General features: G+C 35.6%; 1 protein-coding gene across 1 annotated transcript; it reads right to left on the reverse strand.

The window, feature by feature from the left end:
- Positions 1 to 15,576: 15,576 nt before the first annotated feature.
- LOC114287972 (auxin-induced protein PCNT115) lies at positions 15,577 to 19,972 on the reverse strand. Its single transcript, XM_082881632.1, has 5 exons — positions 19,634 to 19,972; positions 18,878 to 19,078; positions 17,693 to 17,865; positions 17,484 to 17,586; positions 15,577 to 16,142 (listed from the first exon to the last, which is right to left on the reverse strand). Exons 1-5 carry the CDS (start codon positions 19,847 to 19,849, stop codon positions 15,801 to 15,803), a joined length of 1,035 nt encoding a protein of 344 aa, XP_082737758.1. The 5' UTR covers positions 19,850 to 19,972; the 3' UTR covers positions 15,577 to 15,800.
- Positions 19,973 to 21,573: the final 1,601 nt, after the last annotated feature.

Consider the following 21,573-nt stretch of genomic DNA (forward strand, 5'->3'; position numbering starts at 1 on the left):
CCATATGTCCATGATTGCCTCATTCAAATGTGCTTGAGAGTTGCCTCACTTGTGCCTAAGTGTTGGCCCTTCAACATGTGCATGTGTGTATGTGTTTTGGTCCTTTATTTTGGTCACTTTGGCTACTGTTTTGGACCTATTTAGAGTTGCCTAAATCATGTATAAGTCCATCTTTTCATCCATTTGCATTGCCTCATGTTTGCTTGTATGCTTGCATAAATGCCTCGCCATGCCATGTTGCATCCTTAGCTTGCATGCCTAGGTTGTATTGCATCTTGCATGCATGCCTTGTTCCTTGACTTGGTGATAGGAATTGGGCCTTGGTTTGTTTGTTTGGTTTACATTTCATTTGACATGAAAGTTGCACACTTGACTCTTTGGGCCATCATGCATGAAAATGCGTGATTGGTGGTCCGAGAATCGAGGCACATGTCCTTTTGAGTCACAAACATGATAAGGGACATGATTGGTGCATATATGCCTTGAATTGTACTGCCATGCTTTGCCTTGCCCTCTGTTGCTGTCAATTGCAAAATCTGCAGGAACACTCTGCCGACCGGCAATGTCAAGTGCCGACCGGCAATCTTTTCTCTGCCGATAGCTTCACCAATGGCCGGTGGCCACCTAACACTGCCGGTGGTAATCCCATTCAGCCGGTGGTGTCCCCCAATGTCCAAGGAAGCAGTCTTGAGATTTTGGCAGCCTCCAGAGGAGTAAAGGAAGGAAAACAGAGGCAGCTTATGCATGGCGGTGCATTTTCGAGCAGGATCGAGCATGCATTGCATCGAGCTCTTCTCCCGGGGCGGTTTATTTGTTTCCTAGATTAGTTAATTTGCTTAGCTGATTAGGCAATTTGTAATATTTAATTAGCTTGCGTAGTTAATTAATTTGTATTATTTATTTGGTCCCTCCGAGCGAGGGCAAATCTGTAATAAGTGTGTGTGAGTGGTGTGTATGTCTTCCAATCCCCACTTCTTTCTTCCCTTTTACTTACCTGCTTTGATGGTTAGTAATAGGACATGTTCAATTTAGCATACCTTATGCTATACATGCGTACATTTATGCATTTGTATTGCATGCATTAGGCTCGGTACATCACGCTAACTGCATTTGTACTTCAATTCCAAATTGAATATGTGCATCAATTGATCGCATTTCACATGCCATGTTTAGGGTTAGCCGAGCCTATCTAATTGCATTTCTGCATGCGATGCATTAGCCATTTTTAACATGAACTAGGACATGCATGTTTGCTAACTAGTTTATTGTTTTGGCACGGAGTACGATGTAAGTATTTATGCTTTAGCATCCCACATGCGTGTGAGTGTTGCCATGACAGTATGCTTGCCATGCGGCTAAATGCTTATGTGATAAACTGTTTGAATGCCTGTGGGTGAAGGTTGGATTGTTTGAGTTGGAAAAACTCGTTGAAATCCGTGTTTTAGCCTACTTGCGAGTAGCAAATTCCAAAGCGCTTTCCAAAACGAATGGATATGCAATGTTTATTCCCAAATTAGGCAATCTAGTCTATACTTGTTTGCTGCGCGCATAATATAGTAATTCTAGGCTAATAACTGGAATAAGAACACATAACGTTTTCAAAAACGGATATCACGGTTAGTAGAGGCCGATCCTCGGATCGGGCGAGAGGGGGTGCTCATAGCTGACCTTCCCCAATCGTACCCTAGCTCCCGAGCCGAGACAACTCCGATGATGACGGACATGTGGCCTTCGGCACCGAGTCAGGGTTTTCTAAATTCTCCCATTTTAAAATATTTATGTGGCGACTCTGTATCTGGCAAAGCAGTCCATGTTTGGCACTTCTTTTCAAAAAATCTGTTTCTCAAAACGATTTGCCAGATTTGGACTCTTTGGTTCAAGATCAAGAACCGTGACACAAATCGAGAGTCCGAACTGTGGCGAGGGCCCCACGCGGGCGCGTCTATATATCCTTCCATGGAGATATAGATAGCTCACCCTAAATCTTCCAAGCCCCCTTGATAATGAAGAAGATAGCACTGACATTAAAGGTTTTTGGGGATAGAATTTTACCAAACAGACAAAGAGCAGAAACGTTCTCAAGGTCTGTTGCCTAATCTCAAGCTCTATCACACGCATAGCCATGACAAACCAGGGTTGGGGAAATAGAGGGGAAATATGGGTAATATAGAGAGAAGATGATAGGAATGGAAGAGATGTAGAAATAGAGGAAAGAAAGAGTATTGTGAGGCACGCAAGGAAACAAAACTCAATAGCAGGTGGCTCTCATGGAAGAGGACAAAGTTAGAAGCATGAGAGAGAAGACAAAAGAAAATGAAGACAGAGGAATAATAAAGTAAACCAAGCCTAGCAAGCTGTACTAAGGTAGAGAAGCTATCAATCTAGAGAAAGGCTCTCATCTCGCGTTAAGATCCTCTAGAGTAATACCCTACAATGATCTCCTATAATGAAGGAGAGGCAGCCAACACATGGACCACTCACCAACCAAGGGATGAGATTTAAACGCACCAAAACGACATTGTTTTGGTGAGTAAATTGAAAAAATATATATATATATTCAAATTTCAAATTTCTGGGTTTCACTTTTCATATACTTCGTTCTTGGGGGAGAGTTAGAGAGAGAGAGGGAGAGAGAGAGAGAGAAGGGCTAAGAGAAGGAGAGAAGAGGATGAGGAGGTCGCTGCGCGCCCTGTCTCTTCCCACCCCCGATGCACTGTCGTCGCTGTTGCTACGCCGCCACCGCTGCCCTGCCCGCCACACTCAAACAGATTCTTGAAAAAAAAAAAACCCACAGTTTCATCCTCCAAACTTAAAATATTAGGGTTTTGATTTCAAAAATTAGTATTTTGTTTGAATGGTAATGGTAATGGTGATGGTGATGGTAATGGTAATGGTAATATAAGATTGTTTAATGTGTTGATTGAGAGATTCTTACCTGATCTATTTCAAATTTGTTCTTAGGGTTTTGATTTAGGACATTTTACATGATTTATTTCAAATTTATTCTTAGAGTTTTGATTTGGGACTTTTTACATGATTTTTTCTATGTTGATTTAGAGATACCTATTTTATTTTATTTTTTTTAATTTTTGTTAGTTTGTCAATATTGTAAATATTTTTATTGTCAATAGTTAGAGATACCAAAAAGTATGGCTTTTTTTTTATTTTTTATTTTTTTTATACAGTGGAGATCTTTCTAAGTGATGGCCAAAATTTGTGCCATAGGTGTAGCGCCCCGAAATAGATGCCATAAATCCATTCAAGACCATATGTAAATAACAATATGAATTAGAGTATAATGTTCTTTCATTTCATGATGGTTAATAGTACAAAAGAGTTTAATTAAATAAATTCCTTATAGGCTTACATCTTTCCAAGACCATGCTTGGTTACAACAAAAGCAGATATAAATCCAATACATGTAAAGCCCTTGGCTTAAATCAAAATAATAACATAATACACAAAAGAGAAACCTTTGCTCCAAATCCCTTCAAGCTATTGTCTTGGCGGAGGCATATCCCAGATTCACCCCTTTTTCTCAAAATGATAAACATTTCCAATGTAAAAGTGGGATATAATGCTAAACTTAAATGACCGAGAAAAATAGTTTCAATTCTCCTAATTCACATACAATTTTTACAACACTCATAGTTATCCTCCACCAATAGCCCAAAATAGATATTTCTAAACTGATAAACAATTATCAATAAAGATTAACTCTCCAAATTTTAAACAGGTGAGTGATAATACATATCTAACTCCACCATCCTCATCAACATCAATCCAATTTCACAATTTCAATATCAATCTCATAATTTATATAAAATCAACATTTGAGGCATTCAGGGCAAAATCCCTTTCTTTTCCAAAATCAATCACAAATATCAAAATCAACTATTTATTCCCAACTCAGCATTTTCTTCCATATCAAAATCATTTTCAAGGATCCATTTGAAGGGGAAAAAAAAAAAATTCCCTCTTTGGATTTTTACCCAAAACCCTAGATTGTTCCAAATCTTTCTAAATCTCAATATTGTTTAGAAATAACAAATAACCAAGTTAAAACTCATAAAAAGTGTAGAGATATTCCTACCTCAAGCTTAGAAGATGATTGAAAGAGGGATGAAAACTCAAAGATGCCAAAAATCAACTTTGCTCCGATTGAAACGAAGCCCTCGTCAAGCTCTACCTTTTTAACAAAGGCACACGGGTGAAAAGATCGACGGATCTAGGTATATTCGAGGGAGATAGGTGAGTTTTAGAGAGAGGGTGAGAGAAAATAGGGTTTTGAAATGTTTAGAGAGAGAGAGATAAAAAAGTGACTCAGAAAAGTAATTTTACGAACTGATATACGTACAGTTCGCTCGAGTGTAAGATGTGTCGCTCGAGTGACCAGACACAATAAGTTACACCGCTCATTAGTTTTATAGACTAGCAAAATTACTAGAGGTTCACAAAGACCGCTTGAGCACAAGAAGTGTCGCTTGAGTAAAGGAACAAAATTTTAGACATCAACAATTTGAAAAATAAGCTACCAACCTGTTCCAAACGTAAACAACACGTCCCAAAGCCAAACTCAAAGAGAGATAAGGGGAAACAAGACATGAACAACTGTATAAGAAAATGAAGCTCGGAGCCAAAACATCAAATGGGTTGGGTCTAAGCCAGAATCGCTATAGATATATTCCCATAAATATGTTTTTCTCAAAAATATCCTCTTGACACAACACAGTATAAAATCAATCATTCTCTTCTAAATTTTCTTTTTACTTCCAAAAACATTCAAAATCCATTTTGTTGTTTTAATAAACCTTCCACGTTGACATAAAAGAATCTCACTTAAACATTCATTCTGAAAACATAAGTCCACATGCAAGTCATAACCCAACCCTACATCTCAATACACCATACGCACCTACACACCAATACATCTACTACCTTCCCTGACCATAGGCCCAAGGACTAAAAGATAACCACAACATGAAAACCAATAACACATATACATTCAAAAAGAAATAACTGAAGTAATATATACTACTAATTTCATCTCCATTGGCCTACAGTATGGATGGCAGATCCTACAACACAAATAATCTATAACACTTTACCGGCCTCACTCGGAAGGGGGTGCTCCTTAGGTCACACTTTTCCCGGTGCAAATCGGAAGGGAGAGGAAACCTTTATCAATGTGCCATGCTTTACTGGCCTCACCCAGAGAGAAGCATGCCTCATTTCAAACTTCACCAGGCATAAACTGGTAGGGAGAGGAAATCTCTGTCAATGTGCCACGCTTTACTGGCCTCACCCGGAGAGAAACGGACCTCCCAAACAATATACAATTAAAAGCATGACACACTAACCACAAAAAATAATACACAGTGTAACACATACACCTAGTCCAATTATCATAATCTTGACTAGTGACAGTTAAATACATTAACCCACTTCTTCTAAAATGTGCTCCATGCACCACTGTTCAACAACGGTTTTCTTGCATTTTCAAAACGTTCCTAAAACAAAATGTGGATTACCAAACATCAAAACCATAATTATCCAATGATCGTCTAATAACATAAACACATCCACAAGCATTCCAATTCCTTTTCTAACAACATAATCTATAACTCAACAATGGAATTATCTATTCACAATGTCCAATTAAAATCAACAATACATCCTTCTACCTTACATAGCCCATCCTACAATAGTACTCATAGCATGTATCTACCAACAATTAATACCATCCTCTACCAATGGCCAAGGACAAAACTCTAAATGCCAATTACGTATTCAAAACAATAAAAACACCCGTAGATATTTCCATATTCGAAATCCCAACATACACAACACTTACCAACACCCAATAACATTAATCCAAAACCCCAAAATTTGTAAACAACCACAACATAACTCAATTTCAATTCACCTTAAGCTTTTCCTTTAACATCCCGAAATTTACGAAGGAGATACCAAACCCTACCAACCCCATATCCTAAACATGCTTTTACAACCCATAATCAATTATAAACATAACCCACAAACCTACCAATTTAAACCCAAACCAAACCATATGCCTTTTAACAAAATCAAGTGAATGTCGTAAAAAGTACCACTAGTCTATTTATAGCAAGGTATTTAACAGATGCTCTAAAATCCCTACCTCTTGAAGCGAAGATGAGAAATTCCGAAATCCACCGACGACGAAATCACGATCTGCTTAGATTAAAACGATGCCCTCATCACCCTCTAAGATTTGATCTATAGGACTTGGGGTAAAAAAATGGATGTGACTAGATAAAACCTAAGCTTTCAGGTTGAAGAAACCCAAAAATAGAGAAAAAGGAGAGAGAAGAGAGAGAATATCGAGAAAAGTGATCTAAAAAGTGACTTTTATGGACCGATATATGCATAGACCTCTCAAACGACTAAAACACCGCTTGAGCGACTAGACACAATAAGTGATACCGTTTGAGCAAACAAAGTTACTGCTCGAGCACACAATGACACCCTCTCAGAAGTTTTGCAGACAAAGGCTAACCGCTTGAGCGGAAGAAAGTTTGATCGAGCTAAAAACACTACACTCCTAAAAGTTTTGCAGATCTACAAAAGTACTAGCAGTTCGCGAAGATCGTTCGAGCGCAAAAAAGTTCGTTCAAGCGAACAAGTAGAATTTTGGGCAATAACTCCTTTGAAAAACGAACTCCCAACATATTTCAAACGCAACTACAGTGCTCACATAGCCCAATTCAATAGAGAATAAGATGAACAAGAACATGGACAGTTATTAAGGACAAGGAAACCTGAATTCAAAATAATATATGGGTCGGGTCGGGTCTAAACCAGAATCGTTATAACTAGTGACATATTTCCGCAACGAATTTTTAAACTGTTGCTAAAAACCAACAATTAGTGACAGTTTTATGAAAATGCCACTAAAAAATAAATAATAGGATTTTGTGGTAATAATTAAAAGTGAACATGATTTTTTGATGCACAAAAAAGTTAGATGGACTTATTGATACACCTATCTTTCTAATAGGATTTTTCAATCAATTCCCTTTTAAATATTGTTAATCAATTATCTTATGGCACTCATTAACTGAACCTAGTTATAATTTCTCCTTTTGCAATCCTATATAATCAGCTTTAATTGACTATTTAAAGCCCCTTCAAATCAATGAATTTTATGGGCCTAACGTAGGGGTGTAAATTTGGCCCGACCCACGTCGGGTAGTGCGGGCACCTGTCAAAATTTGGATCGAGCCGCCCCACAAGCCAAAAAATTAGCACTAGGCCCAGGGGATATTCGGGCCCCGGGCCAGGCCAGCGAACTTGGGCTCTGGCTTAGGTTGGGCCTGGACGAGCTTGAACAATTTTTTTTTTTTAATTTTTAAAATTTTTCCACCAAAAATTACATTGGGCCTTGGGTGGGCCGGGCTCTGAGTGGGACTTGAGCAAGAAGATAAGCTCGGCTCCAAAACACACAGCCCAGGCTAGGCCCAGGTTGGGCTCGAGCCTAGGCCTAGCTAGGCTTAGACGGACTTGGCCCGCCCAGGCTACGGGCAGACTTCGAGCAACCAACATCCTACGGGTCATTTTTACACCCCTAGCCTAAGGATAACAACACAACCACAATGAAGGCTTGTCTCATTTTAAGTAAATTCTGTTGGCTTTAATTAAGTTTGAAAGAAAGATGAAATTGCTAATGCTAATATACTTGATTCAATTTTCATCTAAACAGACACATTTTTTTGGAGCTAAATGTATGCCAATTCAATATAATAACCTCAAAATACCACTCTCGATATGTTGGCAGTGTACTCTTTCTATAACACAAAATACCACTCTCGATATGTTGGCAGTGTACTCTTTCTATAACATTCATTTAGGACGCTAATGCTCTATCTGTTTAGATTTAAAATATCTTACACTTGAAATATTTTTGATGTAAAATGATTTTGCACAAAAATAATTTATCCTTTTGATTTTCTATTGTTTGGTTGGCATTAAAAATATTTTTTAGAACAAACTTTTTAACAATGAACCAAATATAGATAACACCATTAAAAAAAAAACAAAACAAAACAAAAGAATACAATAAGATAGGAATTGAATGCAATAAAAAAGCAACCATGAAAGAACTAAACTCAAATACTCGAGAAAATGTTCAAATCTAAGGAGAAATACACCATGGGAATATCATATTAAAAACCTCATGATATTTGCTTCAAACAAAATAAAACAAAAGAAAGTGAGACAGAGCAACATAAAATGCAATCAAACGGAGAACACTTGAGTCATCAATGACTCACCAGATCAAAATAGATGAAGCACTGTTTAAGAGACTTGGGGATGTTGTGCCTTAAGTCACAATAGTCTATTGTGACCCTTCATGGGAGTCAATACTAAGCTTATTTCAATAATTTGAACAGTTCATAGGATTCCTCAAGTAGAGTACCAATAAAAAAAATAAAGTTAATTGAACATTTGTAACCACATGATCAGGAACTAAAAAATAGTTAGTATATTATAAAAATCATGTTTGCCATTTTTTAAATGTGATATTATTATGTGGCTACAAATGTTTGATTAACCCTATTTTTTAAATAAATGATCTACTTGACGAATCCTGTAATATAAACGGTTCGGATAATCAAAATAGTCCCAACATTGTCCCCTATAGAGTGCTTTTCAGTGGACCTTTTTAGGTGTTTTTGAGCACCAAGATGAGGAAGATAGAAGACTTATGTGAGCTGAGTTGTCAGCAGTGAAGGCAAGTTGGAATTACTTAGGATGACAATGGGGTGATTTTAATGTCATTATTCCTGATGAGAGGTTAGTATGTGAACCAATAAAGAGGGCTATGCTGAAATTATCTAACATCATTGTAGCAGAAAGAAATAGGTAGTGCACTAAAAATAAGATATATAAATAAGCCAAATTAAAGGAAAAAATATCAGCAAGTATAAATTAAATAGAGTAAGATAAGGTAAAAAAGAAAAACTAATGCTAGATATTAAATTAAAACAATTTGAATCATACCCTTTCAGGAAGTGGACTTGTGCTTCCTTCCTCTTCAACAGTAGCCATTTTTATGCATTTCTCTCTACTGCCAACTCATCAAGAATAGCAGTCACTTCTCTTACTGTTGCAAGAAAATTGCAAGAGAATTTGTCTCTAAATTTCAATATATCACAGAGATAGACATAATTGGTAATACTAAAAAATAAGTGTAATAAAATAACCAAGTAATTTTTCACTCCTAGCATAAGATGACCCCCCCAGCATCCAAACAAAGCAAAATAATCTCCCTTTTGTAGTAAAGAACTATAGCAGCAGAAAATGTATGGTAGCCATATGACAAGTAGTACCCTGCTTCAAACAAGCAACATCAGTAGCCGGTGGTGCTACACACACCAAACATAGGCATAAAACAAAGAAATACAAATACATGAAAGTAGAAGATGCCAAAAAGCAAACGAAACAGACAAATAGACAACATGGTAAAGGTCAACCATAAGTGGGGAAAAAAAGTCCAAAAAAATGAAATTTTTAAATAACATAGATAGGAATTTATGGAAGTAAACACCCAAAAAGAACAAAGACTACGAACTTTCTGTCAGCTAGTTTATGCTCGAAAGTAGAGATGAACTGCTAGTTCTGAAATGTGAGCTCCTAAATTCGAGAATCACTTTTCAAACACACAACCTGTCATCATTGAATGAAATTTGGAAGACATGTTCTATAAGGACAAGCAAAAAGTAGCAACAGATTTTTTAATTTAACATTTGAATTGAAAAAGAAGAATGTGCAGAGAATAATTATAAGTATGTTCACATAACAAAAAATTAACTAAGTATATACACATAATGAAAAATTTTAAAACTATTCGATAACAACTTAAAATTTAAAATTAACTAACTAAGAACAAAATAGGACTAATAATGCTGAACTGCCAAATATATAAAGCCAAATAATAACATAACAACTAAAATCTTCTTTACCTGCAGAGAACAAAGTGGTTACATAGCCCTGTTGCTATAAGATTCTACAAGCAGATAAGATAAAAACACATCAAAAGGGAAAAAGCATAAAAATGAGAAGAAAAAAAATGAAAAAAAAAGAGACCAACAAACATAGTGAAAAAATTTAATACCATTTCCCCCCTAAACAAACATTAACAAAATAACAATACAAGAAAATAGTGCACTACCTTAAAATAAACAAGACCAAAAAAACTCCTAATATTAAGCACAAAATCCCAAAGACCTTAGCTCAGAATATGATCAACCAAGTTAATTGTTATCTCAAATTGTAAGCCAAATTGTAGAATAAAAATGACAAAAAAAAAAAAAAAAAACTAATGGGAAAGAAATACCAAGAGACAAATATAATCTACCAAAAATACATAACAAACCTGAAAACACCATTGTGTAAGACCCCTCAAGAACCCAGAGTTCCCTTAAGGGTTCTCTAATTTTAGATTCAAGAAATTAAATTTTTTTAGATAGAATAAACATCATCAAAACCATTTCATTCTTCTTTTCCACTTATCAAATCCATTTCCGAAATCAATAACAAATCTAAGAAATCAACAGCAATTTTTACCCAGGAAATCATATATATATATAATAGGAACAAATGAGAATGATGATGAAAAAAGTTCACAACAAACCCTAAATCATCAAACCCATAAAACTAAATAAATCAAAGCACTTATCAAACTCATTTAACAAATCAACAACAAATCAAACCATGACAAGAAATCATATATATATACATATATCAGTAACAAATCAAAATGAAGATGAAAGGGACCTTGTCGGTCGTCGCCTTCCCTTGCCTTGCTGCCGCCTCCCCTCGCCTAGTTGCGGAGTCACATCGCCTTCGTTTCCACGTCGTTAGGTCTTAGCGTCTCTTTCAAAGACGGGTTGGGTTAGGGTTATGAAACAAATGAGAGAGAGGAAACGAGGCTGAAAATTAAAGGGAAAAGAATACAAAACGATTAAGAGAGAGGGAGAAAGAGAGAGAGAGATGAGCGCAACTGAGAAGAAGAAAAAAGGGAGAAATTTTTGGGGGAATTTCGGAAATAATTTGTTAGTTTTTTTTTTTGTTTTGTTTATTGCATACATAGCAAACAGGTGGGTTTGAACGAGTCAAAATAGGTTTTGTATTAAAAATTTGTTTCAATTTTTGAAAATTATTTTTTGAGTTTTTAATTAGTATTTTTTTATTTTTAGTGAAAATTTTTAATATTTTAATCAATTAAAAAAAATAATTAAAATATTAAAAAAGTTCACTAAAAATTAAAAAAATAAGGATTGAAACTTGAAAAATAGTTTTCGAAAACTGAAACTAAACGAAATCGATTAAAACTCACTTATTTAATAAATGGGTTTAAATGGGTTTGGTAGAGCTGGAGTGCAAGTGGTCGTAGTGGAGGAGTGGTGGTGGTAATGGAGCAGCGGCAGTGGAAGTGGAGTAGCAGCAACGGTAGTGGTAAAGTAAGGTAGTAGTGGTGGAAGAAAGATGGTAACGGTGGCGGTGGTAATGGTAATGATGGGGCAGTGGTACTGGTGGTGGTGGTGGTGGTGGTAGTGGAGAGGTGATGGTGGTAGTGGTGGTGATGTAATGGCGGGGGCGGCGTTAGTGGTCGAGTAGCAGCAGTGGTGGTAATAGTGGTGGTGTAAAGTTGATAGTGGTGGTGGTAAAGTGGCCACGATGGTAGTGGTGGTGGTAAAGTGGCCACGATGGTAGTGGTGGTGGAAGAGAGTTAGTGGCGACAGTGGTAGAGTGGTGATGGCGGTGATGGAAGATTGGTGGTGGTAGTATTGATAGTGGTGGTGGTAGTATTGATCGCAGTGGTGGAGTGACAACGATAGTGGAGTAGTGGCGAGAGAGAGAGAGAGACAAAGTGGTCGCTAAAAGTGCTTTTTCTTGTAGTGAATTGATAAATCGAGAGGGAGCTTGGTAAATAGAGAAGAGGGCAGGGAGAGAGCGAGTAAGGCGAACACAGTGAAAGAGGGAGAGAGAGAAGAGAGAGAGAGAGAGAGCAAGAGAGAGAGACAGAGACAGAGAGACAGGGAGATGAAAAAATGGTGAAAAGAGAAATGTTATATCAGAAGAGTAAGAAGACGTCGTTTTTTTTTTAAATTTTTTTTTGCGACAGAAAAATACCATTGCATTTATTCAAACCATTTTGTGACTGTATATATATGAAGCCGTCTCAAAGCCACAAATTTTTTTTTTAACTTTTTTTTTTTTTTTTTTTTTTGCAACGGTACCTGTTATAGACACGAAAAAATCACTTTTATTTATTTATTTATTTTTTGTGACTAGAGCTGGTATTTTCGCAAAAAACTCTATTTTTTTCGCGACAGCAATCTCTGTTCTTGCAAATACTCTCATTTTTTTGTGACGGCATTTTCTCCTGTTGTAAATACTCTATTTTTTCGCAACAGCAAATTGTGCCATCGCAAAAACTCACCTTTTTCGCGACAGCAAATTGTGCCGTCGCAAAAAGTCACTTTTTGAGACAGCAAGTGTGCTGTCGCAAATGCTTCCGTCTTTTAAGCCCACTTTGCTTGTAATGTATTAAAAAACCTCATGATATTTGCTTCAAACAAAACAAAATAAAAGGAAGTGACATAGAACAACATAAAATGCAATGAAACGAAGAAGACTTGAGTCGTCGGTGACTCACCAGATTGAAATAGATGAAACACTGTTCAAGAGACTTGGGGATGTTGTTGTGCCTTTAGTCACAACAGTCTATTGTGGCCCTTCATGGGAGTCTATTATCAAAATCATTTTTTCCATTTGTTTTTGTTTTTGTTTTAATGTGATTTTGTTATGTGGCTACAAATGTTTGATTAACCTCATTTTTTAATAAATGATCTGCTCGACGAATCTGTTAGAATAGGAGAGAGAGAGAGAGAGAGAGAGACAATAATATGTATTGTATTCAATGAATTTATCCTATATAATAGAAGGCCTATATATATATATATAGGTTGAGAAAGAGTATCCTACTAGAAACATAACTATGAGAAAGAGTATTTTACAAGAAACCTAACTATGGCGATACAAATATATCTAGGAAATTAATACCTAATATATCTAGGAATATATGCCATATATACATTAACACCCCCCCTCCCTTTAAACTCAAGGAGTATAAACATCTTGAGTTTGGAGAAAGAAACTAAAATATGAAATAAAACTAAATAAAATAAAAGGCAAATAGATTGCAAAGTCTGTAGGAGAGCGCAAGGGCGTTTGAGATAGATCAGAGGCCAGAACTGATGATGGGGAAACCGTTTATGTCATGTCGGACTGTGTTTGCGATAAATTAGAGGCCAGAACTAATGCTGAGAGACAATTTATGGTCATGCAGGACCATTGTAGGAATTGATTGGAATCAATGCCGGAACAATTTACGGGGTCATGCCGAACCGTTGTAGAGATTGGATGTTGAACGAGTAAGCGTGGCACACACATAACTTATGACATGGTGCTGAACGATGATGGCAACAGATGATTGAGTGTGCCAGGGATGGCTTGGATAGTGCGCCAGGGGGCGACTTTGGTGGTGCACCATGGAGACGGCTTAGAGAGTGCGCCAAAAAAAGGCAGCTTAGGAAGTGTGCTAAGGAGACGGCTTAGGTAATGCGCCAATGAGATGGCTTAGAGAGTGCGCCAATGAGATGGCTTAGGGAGTGCACCGAGGAGGTGGCTTAGGTGGTTTGTATGGTGTATAACCATGTTCACCATGAGATAGGTATAATACCCCCCTCCCCCACAAACTCAAATAGGTTTGAAGATAGAAGCCTATTTGAGATTGAAGTAGAGGGAAAGACAGAGTGGACTAGAAGCGCGCACACACACACACACACACACACACACACAAAAAAAAGGATTACGACTAAAAAAAAATATGATGGAGATATTTGAGGTAGGAATAAACCAGTGGACAAAGAAAGAGATCACCATGAAGCGATACTGACAGGAAAATGTGACAATGGAATAGATTAAGGTCCCACAGGCGATCAAGACAAGGCTGCTGCCCACTAGTGAAGCAAAATTACTAGGTACTTAACCTAACTCTGATACCATGTTAGAATAATAGAGAGAGAGAGAGAGAGAGAGAGAGAGAAAATAATATGTATCGTATTCAATGAATTTATCCTATATAATAGAAGGCCTGTATGTATAGACTGAGAAAGAGTATCCTGCTAGAAACCTAACTATGAGAAAGAGTATCCTATAAGAAACCTAACTATGGAAATACAAATATATCTAGGAAATCAATACCTAATATATCTAGGAATACATACCATATATACATTAACACTATAATATAAACGATTCGGATAATTAAAATAGTCCCAGCATCGGCCCCTATAGAAGGTCACAACAGGCTAATGTGCCTTAAGGCGCAACATCTCCAAAATTGCGTTCAAGTGCTTCATTATCTCTCTCACTCTCTTGCCAAATCGAAAAGTCGATAAACAATCATTGGTGACTTGCCAAATCAAAGAGAATGAAGCAACCTTCAAGTGCTTCATTGTCTCTCTCCCTCTCTCTAACATTCATTTTTGGGTCTTTTAAATATGTCAAGTACTGTCTACTTAAATGAGAAATAAATAAATAAATAATTTACCAATTTATTTTCAGCCTTGTGACTAAAAATGGTTTACTTGAAAAATATTTTATTTACTTTTTTGTAAATCATGTTGGAACAAGTGTGAAGGTAGAGTCCCACATCAGATAAAGAGTAAAAAAGATGAGTCTTAATATACATTAAATGGGCCCGCCACTTATAGGCTTAAACTTTTAAGTGAGTATGAGTTTCAAATAATATATATTGGGCCTTGATGTGGCGTCTCTAGACTCTGGAGTTTCTCCCTGTTGAATTGGGTTGGTACTCTTATGGGCTCTTTGATTCCCTAACAACCCTTATGGGCTCTCCGATTCCTTAACAATTGGTATCAAAGCTAATGGTAAGCAATCTATGGGCAAACTCTCCTAAAGCATCGATTCCATGGTGACTCTTGACAAAGCAAAATTCCTAGTGCACGTAGAAGTTAGACTGCGATAAGGTGACTTTCAATGGAATATGGTGACTCACGATGGAGTGTGTGTGGGTGGCCCAAGTTGAACTCGATGTTGGAGAGTTATAGATCAAGATTAAGGTGGAGTGCGTATGATCAATAACGAATTTGCAGATGATAGATCAAGATTCAAGGGGGACTAAGAAGACACCCAATGTTTGGTTCACACATAAGGTGAACGTTGTTGGAGCTTGTGTGAAGGTAGAGTCCCACATCGGATAAAGAGTAAAAAAAGATAGGTCTTAATACACATTAGATGAGCTCTCCACTTATAAGCTTAAGCTTTTAAGCATGTATAAGTTTCAAATAATGTATGTTTGACCTTGATGTGGCGTCTCTAGACTCTAGAGTTTGTTCATGTTGGATTGGGCCGTTATTGTTGTGCACTTATGAGCTTCCCCGATTACCTAACAACTCAAACAACAAAATTGTAGAGTCTCTGTGGCCAAATTAACCAGACAAGTAAATAATTATAAAATTATTATTATCATTAAATCCAACATAATTATTGAACCAAAACATATGATGATTCAGAACTTTCAAGAAACCTAAGTCAACATACTGGCTTTTAGACAAAACACACATATATTCTAAACAAGACTTTGAGGAAACTCTCCAAAGGACATAAACATAAATCATTTGAAGAACAAACAAGGAAGGTATGTATGTGACTACTGGAATTTATTACTAAGCTTTCCATGAAGACAAAGGTGGAGTGTCTGTATAGTTCCAAGCAAAATTCATAGAGATTGGCCCATATCGATCACCCTTTACCACATCCGCTGAAGCAATGGATTCAAGTTGACCCATGTCTTCTACTGATAGTTTTACAGACAAAGCTCCAATGTTGTTGTTGAGGTTTTCGATCTTTGTGGTACCAGGTATCGGACACACATCATTTCCTTGGTGATGGACCCATGCTAATGCTAGTTGTGATGGGGTGCAACCTTTTCTTTCTGCCATTTCGTTAACTTGTTCGAACATGTTTTTGTTATGTTTCAGATTCTCTGGTTGAAACCTTGGTAGATTCTACACAAATGGAAGAAAATACATATTCAGCATCACCATTGCAAAATCACCATAACAAAGGATAGAAAATAAGATGTGTAGCACAAATTTATTTTGGTGTGACCTTTTGTCTTTTTGTTTTTTTTTTTTTTTGGCCAACAAGAAAGAAAAGGTATCTAGTCTATTGTATAAAGTAAATAATTGACTTGGTGTGAATGTGTGTTCTTTTGTCACATTTTTGTCTTTTACAAAAATGCCCTTAACAATTTGATAACTTGCTAATAGGAAGAACTTAGCATAAACTGATTTATATATTCAAAATTTTACAAACGGTTTCTATTCATTTTCTTTGTTGTTAAATTACATATATTTGTATATGCATAACCCACAACTAGTATTGAATAAAGGAAGCCCAAATGACCTACAAATTAGAGAGAGCAATGCCAGAAGGATGAAGCACGGGCACGGGTACGAGTACTGGTATTGGTATGATACGAGTACGTCGATACGGTAAAATCCAAAAAGAGTAGAGTACAAATACAGCTTGGTACGCTTGTAAAAAAATATTTATTTTTAATTTAGAGTAATGCAAAAATCAATTAAATGGTTTAATTTGTTAAGATCCAACCTATAATTAACATTTAATGTCAAAAGTAAAGGTATAAATCAAAATTAAATATCAATATATTAAATAATTTACAAACCATAGTTTAATTTTAAAATCATGCTAAGTATAAAACTAAAAATAAAAAAGAAGTCTAGTGAAAAGAGTTTTATCTCTGTAATAGAATAAATATTGTTTTAATTGATGTATGGTACGGCTTGGGTATGTACTAAGTACGTCTAGGTACGCAAAAAATTAAGAAGAAAAAAATTTGAGTACGTATTTCATATACCCAGTACGTATGCAGAAGTACCATACGAGGAACTATACACCGTTAAGTACTTGGTACGGGTACGACATATTTTTCAAAGTAACCATACTTCATAGAACTCAGTTGACCACATCCTAAACTCTGATGTGGCTCAAATCTATGCTATACAGTTTATTTTTTTGTTATTTATTTATTTTATAGCTTTTATCTTCGAAAAAATTACCAATCGTAGGTATAAAATTTTTAAAACTCTACCCTTCTTATTTAATATATTTTTTTTAGCATTTTAATAATCAATAGAATTATAGAAGAGTTGTAGTGATCTGATTGTTAGAGATTATGCTTCTAGTGAATTTTTTTATTTGGTTTTGATTTAACTACATGATCAAAACATGAAACCTGATGTTAAGCAATAGTTTTTAAGCATAATGCTACAAACATAAATTCACTGTGGACATAGAAAAGTGCAAGTATGATGCGCGCAAACCTTTCGAATATCATTCTCAGTTAAGTTCTCGGCCATCTTTGCACCTGAAGAAAAGAACCCCCTACCCAGAGGACTGTATGCAACAATCCCAATTCCTAGTTCTCTGATTATATCAAAATAACAATGGAAAAGATTAGAAAACATTGGATTCTTGCTTATTGCTTGCAAAACTGACTAGTTAACATAACAACAGTGCCTCTACCTCTCACCTGCAAGTAGGAATGATTTCTTCCTCTGCATCTCTTGTCCACAAGGACCACTCTAACTGCACTGCTGTTATGGGATGAACAGCATGAGCCCTTCTAATTGTAGAAGCCGAGGCCTCTGAGAGACCTACATACTTTATTTTACCTTCTTCAACCAGTTTCTTGAGTTCTCCCATCTACAAAAATGTCACAAAAGGATTACCAAATGCACACTACTGCTCTTCAGAGAAAATTCAGCTATTAAAGCAATCAGTTGGTTGTTAAAAGGGTGACCCAGACCTGCCCTGCTACATAAGACTTCTGCTAAAGTCGGGTCTAAAAAGGATAAAGATATTTACACAACTTTACTTAATTTTGGGAGGGATTATTTATGTAACATGTTAAATCACAACCACCAGAGACAAAATTAGCTAGTGGTTGTAGTGTAAAAGGTAATACCTATCAACTTCAATTGTGTTAGGAACATTGGTTCCCCTCCACCCCCCCCCCAACAAAAAAAAAAAAAAAATTTTTTTTGAACCATTTCTTGAAATTCAAAGACAATCAGGTTAAGATATCTAGGAATTTAAAAAGCAGCCGTTAATCTATTTTGAATTGTACAATTTATTTGACAACCTCCCATATGGGCATTTGGTGAAGATCCCTATTTCTTTCTCAGCTCGGAGCACATAAAATTGTCATTGAACCGAACACAAATGTAAGGCAAATAGATGGGCCTATGACAAGTCAACAATGCTGCACTTGATCTTAGCCCAAAGGCCGAGACTGCAGATTAAGATAACTAGGAAAACTCTACCATATATATCTTGTTACATTATTTTTTTTAATAAATATTACTAATTTTTGTAATAATTGTCATACAATATTTTGGTAGATTTGTGACAATTTTTTATTTTTATAATAAAATTACAACAATTTGTGATACAAACGACTTCTACGTTGAAATGTTACTTAACAATTTGAAATATAATATAATCTATTACTGGCTAATAATATTTCAATGAAAAAAAGCAAAACACTAAAAAAAATAAGTAATCATATCACAAATTGTTACAACTTCACTTTAAAAATTGCAAATTATCATTACTCTACGGGAAAATTGCATAACACTTATAATAAAGATTTATAACATTTAAAAATAAAATAAAAAATATGAAAGGGAGAAGAATGCAGAGGGGGGCAACAAACCGTGATTTCGATGGGGACAGAGGTGTCAATACGATGCTGGTAATAAAGATCAATGCAATTGGTGTCCAGCCTCCTTAGGCTGGCCTCGCAGGCTGCCCTCACATATGCTGGATCCCCATGTACTTCTATATTCCCACTTGCTAAACTAACACCAAACTTGGTACATAATTCAACTCTCTCTCTCATTCCTCCCTTCATAGCCTGCACCCACATCAAAAAAAAGTCTGAGAAAAGGTTTGACCAGTTCCAATTGAAGTGTCAAATTCTACACGATACAATAACAGTTCAATTTTGACATAAAAAATGAAGTTTACCCAATATATGACAAATACTAAGTTGGCATTTGGCATGAACTTAACATGTCGAATTTGACATAATCCAGGTTACTACCAAATTTGAAGTCTACCCCATAAAACAATTTCATTTTTAAAAATAAAAGAATAATAAATTTGACATATCGGGCGAGAAGTTTCTTTGTTATATTGACGCATGTCAATTTTCTGCTCAAGTCTTCAAAAAAAATTTGTCACACTAAATTTTGAATGTTTGAGTGGAGATATTATATATATATAAATATATATGAAAGTTATTTTTACATCATAAATTGTGAACATGAATTACAGCACATAAAGAAAAAGAAAAAAAAAAAAAAACAAAAACAAAAAAAAGAAAAAGAAAAAGAAAAAGAAGAAACGAAAAAAGAAAGAGATATAAGCAATTTAATAAGCTGTATCAAACAGGGTGAAATAAGCAGACCTTGCCAAGGAGGATTTCATTGGCATAAGGGCCGTAGACGTCGGAGGTGTCGAGGAAGGTGATACCGTGATGGATGGCGTGGTGGATGAGTTTGATCATGTCGGGTTCGGGTTTGCCAGGACCGTAGTAGCCATTGGACATGCTCATGCAGCCCAGTCCCTGTGCTGACACCTCCAGACCTTGTGATCCCAGCTTCATCCTCCCCACTTTCTCCATTTCCTTTTCTCTCTCTCTCTCTCTCTCTGACTTTCTCTCTCTAGATATTGTGAAAGAGCAGTAGTAGTGGCATGGAGATGGTGTGATGATGAGAAATGAACTTATATAGAGAATGAGGAAGGAAGATATGATGAAATCATGGATGATGAGTGCTGGAAAAACTAGTATGACTGCTACGTCAGCGCCTACGTATACTTTCCGGGCTAGGCTATGGTCCGGATCCAATTGCTATTTTTTGGCCCATCTATCTCTAATTGCTGCACCCTTCTAATTAAGGATGAAAATTTTGAACACAATGCTAGGGGTGTTTTGAAAAGATAATTAAAAGTTAATTTTTATTTTAATTTTTTTTAAATGTATAAAAAATATGAGAGGTGATATGATCCAAAATGGATTAAAAGTTAACTTTTCACTATTAACCCTCTTCCCGAATGGGGCCCTAATATGACTCGAATTGTATACGAAATTAGTAGGTTAAAATTGATAATTTTTTGACTCAAATAAGTATATGACATGACTCAATAATATCAGGGGTAGAACCGTATATGTCAAACCTACACAAATACGAAATTGATACAAATAATTCATTTAATGAAGAATTAGGTAGACATTTTAATATTATTTATTTAATCTCTTATGTATTTCCATTTAACTTATTAAAAAATATGTAAAATAAGATTTTAAGGATAATATATGTTTTATTTTTGTTTTTAATCGAAGATAATGAATTTTCGGTCTACTATCTGAGTTAATATAGTAAAAAAATATAATAATAAGATATAATTTTCGTAAATTCAGAAAATAAAATTGAGTTGAAATCAAATATTATTATGAATAATTTTATGGAAATTCTAATATACACCATTTTAAAAAGGGTATATCATACCCCTAATTATGTCATTTTTTTATTTAGTTATGACTAATTTTCTTATAGTTATGACTTATGAGTTCTTTACTTATGCATCTTGTTGTGTTTAGTTATGACATTTGTTTTCAGTTATGTCTCAAAAAATTAAAATTATGTCATTTTTTTTTAGTTATAAGATGCATATTTTACATAGTGTTTCCCATAATTTTAATTAATAAAGATTAGTTTTATTAAATGAAACTTGTAATTTTTGTTTTTCAAACATTTGATATTTTTAGGTAGTAATGAAATTTTTTGATATGATATGAATCAGAAATGGACTGAAAATGACAAGACATGATTATACAAAATACTGAACAATCTAGACTAGAATTAAGATAAATTTTGATATGAATCAACATGACACCCATTCCTTAATACACCCACTAAAATTTTTGTCTAGACCCGCATTCCCTCGATTCCAATTCTTTTGCATTGAGATTTTGAAATTAATTGTAAATTAAATATTATATTAATTCACTATGTATATTTATATTTTTGGGGCATTTACATACAAGTCTTATTTTCTGAACTTATAATCCATTAGGTCCTAGATAAAATCATTTGCTCCGTCAAGTCCCATTAATTTTTAATAGACCAATTTACCCTTCCAAACCTGAAATTGGGAATCAGATGGTCGTCTTCCAACCATAGCCTCATCTGCCTCCATCCCTCTCCTCTCACCTCCGATCACTTCCCCTCTGTCTAGTGCGTCGTCGGCTCCAGATTTAGATTCTATAATCGCAACACAAAGCAAGCCACGATGTGGTGAATTCATTTTGTTTGATTTAGTTGTGATTCCAGGTTTGTGGCCAAT

This window comes from Camellia sinensis, chromosome 7, assembly GCF_055761805.1.
Source record: "Camellia sinensis isolate YWXY chromosome 7, ASM5576180v1, whole genome shotgun sequence".
In the NCBI taxonomy this organism is placed as follows: Eukaryota; Viridiplantae; Streptophyta; class Magnoliopsida; order Ericales; family Theaceae; genus Camellia; species Camellia sinensis.